General features: G+C 35.9%; 2 protein-coding genes across 2 annotated transcripts; one reads left to right on the forward strand and one right to left on the reverse strand.

Moving 5' to 3' along the window:
* Positions 1-1,923: 1,923 nt before the first annotated feature.
* On the forward strand, positions 1,924-5,150 carry LOC140817071 (phosphatidylinositol 4-kinase gamma 4-like). Its single transcript, XM_073176638.1, has 3 exons — positions 1,924-2,052; positions 2,622-3,997; positions 4,432-5,150. The coding sequence occupies exons 2-3, from the start codon at positions 2,651-2,653 to the stop codon at positions 4,816-4,818; spliced, it is 1,734 nt and encodes a 577-aa protein (XP_073032739.1). The 5' UTR covers positions 1,924-2,052; positions 2,622-2,650; the 3' UTR covers positions 4,819-5,150.
* Positions 5,151-5,232: 82 nt separating this feature from the next.
* LOC140817458 (probable pectinesterase/pectinesterase inhibitor 61) lies at positions 5,233-8,049 on the reverse strand. Its single transcript, XM_073177152.1, has 4 exons — positions 7,566-8,049; positions 6,851-7,372; positions 6,190-6,326; positions 5,233-6,060 (listed from the first exon to the last, which is right to left on the reverse strand). Exons 1-4 carry the CDS (start codon positions 7,988-7,990, stop codon positions 5,363-5,365), a joined length of 1,782 nt encoding a protein of 593 aa, XP_073033253.1. The 5' UTR covers positions 7,991-8,049; the 3' UTR covers positions 5,233-5,362.
* Between the last annotated feature and the right edge of the window lie 766 nt (positions 8,050-8,815).

Consider the following 8,815-nt stretch of genomic DNA (forward strand, 5'->3'; position numbering starts at 1 on the left):
ATCCCTTGTTTAAGATCATACAGTCTCGTCTCAACCTCAAGTAGTTCAGAGGTATTTTCTGTGCTTGAGTATGTTTCAAGTTCCGCTTCCCATAGGTCTTTGGCTGTTTTGTGAAGTAGGAAACTGTCTCCAACTTCAGCAGTCATGGAATTTATCAGCCAAGACATAACAAGGTGATCATCAATCTTCCAAGATCGGTGTTTGGGATCCGTAGTCTGTGGAGCCGCAGTTTCACCCGTGAGATGTCCATCTTTCCCTCTACCGCAAATATACATGAACACAGATTGTGACCATTGAAGATAATTCTGGCCGTTGAGTTTGTGGTTTGTAACAATATTAGAGGGGAAGTCGGGGATGGATGAGATTGGAGAATTGACTTTGGAGGAAGTGACTTCCGAGGAAGATGTATTTGATGTCATGCCGTAGTTAGTGCCGCATTTAGTCATGCGTATGGCTGAATGACTAATGATGAAGAAGGGATGAGGGCTGCCGTACTAATAAGAATGAAAAGAGACGGCTAGGGACGACCTCTGCCGGACGAATAAGAAAGAAAAGAGGCGGCTAGGGTACCGAAACTTGGCTCTGATACCATGAAGCAATACAAACTATTTTTCTTATTATCTTCCAATAACAATATACAGACTATTTATAGTTGATGTGATCACATCAACTAAGGAAACAGAATAACAAACTAAGGAAATAAAATAATTTAAATCTAATCAAATCTAAATAACTAAGGAAATAGAATAACAACTAAGGAAACAGAATAACCTAAATCTAATCAAATCTAAATAATAAATAAATATTATTCTTCTACATATATATATATATATATATATATATATATATATATATATATATATATATATATATATTAATAAGAGTAGGTCTCATGTGAGACCGTCTCACGGATCTCAATCTGTGAGACGGGTCAACCCTACTCATATTCACCATAAAAAATACTCTTAGCATAAAAAGCAATACTTTTTCATAAATTACCCAAATAAATATCCGCCTCACAAAATATGACCCCTGAAACCGTCTCATACAAGTTTTTGCCTATTAGTAAAATGCTAAATTTTAAAGCAAGTCATCGTAGTTTGGTGGATATAGTCTTTATTCTTTTAGTATCAAGTTGTAGATTTAATTTTTACTTGGTCTTTTTTCTTTTTTCTTTTTCTATTTATTTTTTTATTTGATATATTTAAATGACAATGTAGTCGTCATTATTTTATAATTATATTTTTATCTTTGTTTAAATATAAATCAAATGAATTATAAAAAAATATTGTATAAATACGCAACACGCGCGTCACTGTACTAGTATATATAAATTATCAGTAAGTCTTTTGTAAAACATCATACAGATACGAATCCGTAAATCAGGTAGACTCATTCATATTTGAAATGAAAAGTAATATTTTTTGACATAAAAATAATTTTTTCATTGAGTCGGATAAAAGATCTGTATACCTAAATCGACATGTGAGACAATATAATAAGAGTTTTTGTATATTAAATGACATTTTGTGTAAAAAATTTAGATAATATATAATAAATTTTAAAACTATGTATATTATTTTTTATAATTTATTTTATAAATATATATGAGGAGGAATAAGAAAATTTAAATTTATATGTATATTTTTTTGCACATGAAATATTTTTTTGATATGATCTAAAAAAATATTATTATTTTGTTGTTGTAAATAACATATATAACTTAGATATCAACCCAAATAAAATTTACATGTATTTTTAAAATTTTCTGCAAATTCTAGAAAAAGTAAAATAATAATAATAATAATAATATAATAATAATAATAATAATAATAATAATAATAATAATAATAATAATAATAATAATAATAATAATCAATTAATAATTAATTGTGGGTCCAAATGTATAAAGATCAAAGATACGTTACACTTTCGCCTTCAGCTCTGCATAGGAAGGAGCCTTTATGAGTTCAAAAATTCTCTGCAGATTTAAAGGGAATTTTAATCGATTTTTCTTACATTGATGAGCTGATCATTAGAGATTAAACAGAGGTAATGAATTTTTGGTGTCATTCTTTGCGATTTTGAATTACATTTCATGTATCGGGATTGAATCTTGGCCTGAAACTTTTCGCTTTTCTTCCTGGTTAAGAATTTCATGTTTTCTTTTTCTTGAGAGCATCATATCTTGATGGAGATTTCTTGGTGAAGAACTATTTGTTTATGTAATGACATTTTCTTGGACTCTGATTTGGGTGGAGAAGTGGGGATCGTGTTTTGTTCTAAGCGCGATGAATGATTTTGCATTGAAAGATTTTTTTTTGGGAATAAGATTCGATTTCTGCTCTTTTGTTTCTAATGATCGATCAAATTTTCATCTTTTCTATTTTTCTTGAAGCATTTTTATTTGATTATTTAGTTGATAGTGTCCCGGTATCAAATCTAATTTAGGTTTTTGGTTTATGGGGCATTATCATTTTTTTTAATTTTCTACCTTTTGGGCGTTCAAAACTTGGTTGGTGATATTTTTTTGAGGCTAATTGATTTTTTTGAGATTTTATATTTTGGTGATATTTTGATTGGATGTTGAAATTCTAAAGCATTAACATTTGGTGTTATAGGTAGAAGGGTTTGATCTTCCTAGGCAGCAATGTCTATTGCCAGTGTTGCTCTCAGTCCTGTCCATGAAGATTATTCTTGTTTTTTAAGAAGTGTGTCGGCTCAGAATGGCCACCGGTCGAATGACTCGATCTTAATTTTCCTAACTGTTGGTGGTTCCCTGATTCCCATTCGAGTTTTGGAATCGGATTCCATTGCTTCTGTGAAACTTAAAATTCAGAAATGCAAAGGGTTCTTTGCAAAGAAGCAGAAACTTGTTTTTGATGGGAAAGAATTAGCACGGAGCAACTGTCGGGTTGGGGATTATGGTGTGACAGATGGGAATGTATTACATTTGGTCCTACGGTTCTCTGACCTCCAAGCCATCACTGTTCGGACTATTTCCGGCAAGGAGTTTGAATTCCACATTCCAAGGAAAAGGAATGTGGGCTTTGTTAAACAGAAAATTGCTGAGAGGGAGAAAGGTTTTTTTGATCTTAAGGATCATGGATTGTTCTTTGATAGTGAGGAGCTTGAAGATCAGAGAACGGTAGATGATGTGTGTAGGGGAAATGGTGCTGTAATTCATTTTCTAGTTAAAAAATCAGCGAAACTTAGGACTGTGCCTCTCGAAAGCGAGTTAGAGGTATCGATAGTTGCATCAGATGTGGAAGAAAAGGTAGCTGATGATTTTAAGGTTTTAAACCTTCCACATGTAGCTGTGAATTCTTTTAAAAAAGATCTTGTCCTGGAACCACTGACTGTTAATCCTAAGATTGGTTTGCCGCCAGTGATTAAACAACTACTTGATGCCACTTTTGACGGGCTAGAGATGGGTAACCAACCTATTCTATCTTCTGAGGGATCCGGAGGTACTTATTTCATGCAAGATTCATCAGATCAGAACTATATTTCTGTTTTCAAGCCAATAGATGAGGAGCCTATGGCTGTTAATAATCCTCGGGGACTACCCTTGTCTTCTAATGGTGAAGGGATGAAGAAGGGCACACGAGTGGGTGAAGGGGCTCTAAGGGAAGTTGCAGCATATATTTTGGATCATCCAAGAGGAGGTCCGCGCACCATCTGTGGTGATGAGAAAGGCTTTGCTGGAGTTCCACCAACAGTTATGGTGAAATGTCGGCATACAGCATTCAATTATTCAAAAGGTACACAAACATGCGATAAGTTTGGGTCATTGCAGATGTTCGTAAAGAACTGTGGTAGTTGTGAGGACATGGGTCCTCGTTCTTTCCCTGTAGAGGAGGTGCACAAGATTTGTGTACTGGATATAAGGTTAGCAAACGCAGACAGGCATGCTGGGAATATTTTGGTTCATAAAAGTGTTGATGGTCACATTGTTCTCATCCCTATTGATCATGGTTACTGCTTGCCCCAAAGTGTATGTATTTTTTTCCCTCCTTTCTTTATTGAAGATTTGATTTCAAGCTTTCATTATCCAAAATTCATGCATATCCTTCTTGAGCACTGATTACTTTATCCGGCAGACAAAAATTAGTGGAACTCATTGTGAAAAGAATTCTGAGTCAGGGTTCTTGCTATGTTAGATTTTACTTCTAATTAAGTTCCTGAAACTGCCTTGGATCCTTCCTATGATAAAATAGAATAATCCTACCTAGTGATGGTACTTGATTATTAAAATAAGGGAGCTTATACTGCATTAGTTGCTCTCCTGCAATGTCTTTTCATGGCTGGCCGATTGAAATTAGATTGATATATTCGTTGCAATCTTATACAACTTCATGTAGTCGTCGTGCCTCATACATGTTTCTTCATCTGACACGCCTTGTATACACCATGTTCTCTTTGGTGCAGTTTGAAGATTGCACTTTTGAATGGCTATATTGGCCTCAAGCTCGAAATCCCTTTTCTCCTATGACAATTGCCTACATAAACTCGTTAGATGCTGAAAAAGACATTGAACTCCTGAAGTTTCATGGATGGGACCTTCCTCATGAATGTGCACGTGTCTTTCGGGTTTCCACCATGCTTCTGAAGAAAGGTGCAGAGAGAGGGCTCTCCCCCTTTAGTATTGGAAGCATAATGTGCAGAGAAACTGTAAAGAAAAGATCTGTCGTTGAGAGAATGGTTCAAGAAGCTCAGGACTCTGTGCTTCCTGGGATGAGTGAATCAGCATTCCTCGAATCTGTGTCAATGATCATGGACCGTTATTTTGACAGGCTTTTGACCTCAGATCAATAGGGAATTTGACAAGTGTAAAGAACATGTGAAAAAAAAATGGTGCTCTGTTGCGCTCGTTGGACTACGAATTTTATGGGACGTGCAACTGTGTTCGGAGCTCAGGAATGGAATATTGATCTGTGTGGTAAATTGTATTAAATTTGTGTTTGATAAATTGTACAAACTTAATAATCTGCTTTGGTTTGATGTAATTGATAAATTGTACAAACGTAATACTCTGCTTTGGTTTGATGTATGATTTCATGTAAGTTTGTGATGCCACTTGTTTCTTGGCTTTCTGTTGTGAACTTGGTACACCATGTATAAATGCTGGGAAAATGTAGAGCGACTAATACATGTAGCTGATATATATATACGTATATATATATATGTGTGTGTCTGTATATATGTATGTATGTCTGTATAGAGTACCTGTTGAAAATTTGATTTCATTTTATTCAATTTTACAACAAGATACTGCATAATTTATACATTACGAAAAGAATACCATTCAAGAAGACATGGGAGCCATTTTCTTTACACAAATCAAAGGCAGGTGCAAATTTTAAGTCGAGAGCCCTTCCGCAAAAGAAACTCCGGTGGATGGCAACCACGCCGAACCATAGATGAATTGCCCCACCGTGAACTTACTAGCTTCCGCTGAGGATGTGATCACATGAAACCCCGGCCATTTAACTCGTTGCCCCGTAGCCCCACCCGGGCCATAGTTCATGTACTCACCATAATGCAACGTGTCTAGAGCAAATGTGGAGCTCCACTCTAGCCATCCTTTAGGGTGAACGTGATCACCCATGTAGGATAACATGTAGACGACTCGAGAGTACAGCTTCCACGGCCTTCCCAGGTACGTCGGGTACGAGCTTTTGACACTCTGGAGATCGGGTTCTGCCACGAGCCTACATGCATGGAATGACATACCCGTGTTCTGGTTAGGATCCTGACGATTCTGGGCAGTGATGGTGATCTTCTGAAACGGTAAGGGCTTTCGAGCATGTATGTTACAGTTCTGGAAAACAACCGCCGCGTTTCCGAATATGAAGTCCACGGTGCCATGAATGTCGCAGTCACGATAGAATTGTCTCTGGGAATACACGTAAAGAGTGTCTTGATAACCGATGATGCTGCACCTAAATATCACGGCATGATCCGCACCAACTCGAAGGGCCACTGCTTGATGTTTGCTTGGACCCGCGGTGTTCTCGAATGTGATGTCCCTTGCAATGAAACCATCTCCGGTCGCAGCTGTATGCAAATTCAAGCATTGCATCATTAGAATATATAGCGCAGTTGTTGGAAATAGAAAAATGGCAAGAAAGTAAATAAAAAGGAAAGAATAAAAGGAAAAGGGTGAAATTGGAAATATATATATACCGAAAGTGGCAGAACGGAACGTGGTGACGCCCTGTTGTATGTTTCTTCCACCTGAAATGACCGTCCTGCCCTTGCCATCTCCAATTAACATTATGTTCCTCTTTTTCCTCCCCACCGTCAATATATCCTCCTCGTACCTAAACAGTACAAATAAACAATTTTAAAATTCAATTTATGGTTAATCAATAATATCAAATTTATATATTATTTCAAATTTTAAAAATTGAAATCAAAACTTAAGCAAATTATTACTCTAATTTATTTTTTTTAAAACAATTATAATAAAAAATTATTTAAACTCAGGTGGAGTCAAATTTTGACTAAAGATGATAGATAAATTGATTGGCTCATCATGTTTGAGTCGATATCTTAATCTTAATAACACCAAATATTGGATACACGTTTTATGCTGTTGATCAATCGTTTTTATTAATAAAATGTCACTCATTTATTGAATATATACTTTCCAAAATTAAATATCATATTATTGATCGACACAAAAATAAACACGATTGTAAATAATATAACAAATTGTATATATTATATTTGTTTCTTATAATATTAAACGTGTAAAATAATATATATGTATTGTATACATATTAGAATTATTTTACTAAAAATAATATATGCCGAAGCTTTTAAGTCTATATGTGAAACTTACCTCCCAGCTTTGACGTAGATAATAAATCTCCGTCCGCTGTTCTCCGGCGCCTTCTTGATAGCCTCCGCGATCGTTTCACACGTCCCGCTGCCGTCTTTCGAAACTACAATATGGGCATTGATCCCCTCCGCGGGCGAATCCAGCAGCTTTCGATCTCTCCTAGTCAACCACTGCGGAAAATTTTGGTGCACATTTACGGAGCTCAATAGCTTCCGGCGGCGGTTTTGTATGGGTATTCCGTAGAAAGCCTCGTCGCCTCCGGCTGCGGAGTAAATCGCCAGACAATTGCTGACGAGTCCTGATAAATCCTTCAGCATGTCAAACATTAGGTGCTTCACGTTGCCATTCAATTCGTTGAATCCTTCCGTGCAAGTGTCGTGGTTCGTCAAGGCTGCGCTGAGCCAGGTTAACACATCTTGTGTTGAGCCGGTGGCGGCGGCGCCCGGGGTGGCGGATGATAGCGAACGCGAGAGATGAGACACTGAATCTTCGAGGAGCTCAAGGCAATCCTCGTAAGCCGACCTGAAGCAGTGGCATTATCAGTACCCGATGTAATTACTTACGTAGTCAAACGAGTAAAGACATTAAACAATTCATGTTATTGAATTACAGGTTAAGATTTGACTAATTACATAAACAAAATCAAAATCATATCAATTTATTGGATAAAAATTTAATTTTTTTGCAATAAGTATGGGTAATTTTTTTAGCAGACCTGACGTGAGAATCCATGAGAAGATTGGTAATGTTGGAGGCCAAATAAATGGCGCGATCGAATCTCTGGAGAGTTACGTTCAGGGAAATATGAACGAGATCTTTTTCGGAAGCGTCCATGGCGTCGGGGAAATCAACGAGCGAATCGACGCAGAGAGTTGGGTATCGAGTCATGCTGCATGTTCGTGAAATGGCCTGAGATGGCCGCCGGATTTTGAATCTGGCGGCGGCGCTGGTGCTGGAATTTCGATTGCTGCGGATCACCACCACCAGGGCGGCGGAGATTGCGGACGCAACCATGAGTGTGGAGGCGAGGATGAGAAGAAGCTTGAGTTTGGATTTCTTAGGTGTGGCGCTGGGTTCGGCGGGTAAGCTTCTGTTTGAGGAGCCAAGAGGTTCGGGTTTTCCGAGCCTACCGTATTCCATATTGCGGAAGCTGCGGCAGGGTACACAAAGGGGAGAGATTGAGGCTCGGATAGCTGATGGATTATGGAAGAAGGTACGGAGTGTGCTTCACAGTGAGGGGGTATATATAGGTGAGGTGGAATGCGTACACGTAAGTTATATTTTGAATTAAATTTATAAATTATTTTTGAAATTGAATTAAATTTAATTTTTAAAAAAGTCTATAATTTTTTTTTAAAAAAATGACGTGTAAGATTTAAATATTTTTATTTTCTATTGTTAATTCATCTGTCGTTTGTGAGTCAAGGTGGGATGGGCAAAATGAAATTAATATGCCTGCAAAATAATTGAAAAATATTTGGAAAAAAATAATTATATTTGTGGAAAAATAAAATGCAAAATCCCATGTAATTTTGAATATATTATTAAAGAAATAATTTTCTTCTCTATTTATGTATAAATAATTATAGACACACATGAGTTTTTATGTGATTTTCAGAACAAGAGATTTCAAGTTTTTATCAAAGTTGAATGTCAAAGATTCTTTTTTTGCGAAGAACATATTTTTTATACAATGAAGATGCAATTCAACATAATTATTTATACATCTTCATTGTATAAAAGAAATTGTCATGATTCACAAAAGATCAAAAGTCACCTCCAAATGAGGAAGATGCATCTTCTTGTAATGCATCTCTTCAATTCAATTTTAAATTTTGAACTGTTTCATTATTATTATTATTATTATTATTATTATTATTATTATTATTATTATTATTATTATTATTATTATTATTATTATTTAATTTACTTATTTTATTTTTAATCGTTTCATTATTATTTAAT

The sequence above is a fragment of the Primulina eburnea genome, chromosome 16, assembly GCF_022965805.1.
Source record: "Primulina eburnea isolate SZY01 chromosome 16, ASM2296580v1, whole genome shotgun sequence".
NCBI classification, from domain to species: Eukaryota; Viridiplantae; Streptophyta; class Magnoliopsida; order Lamiales; family Gesneriaceae; genus Primulina; species Primulina eburnea.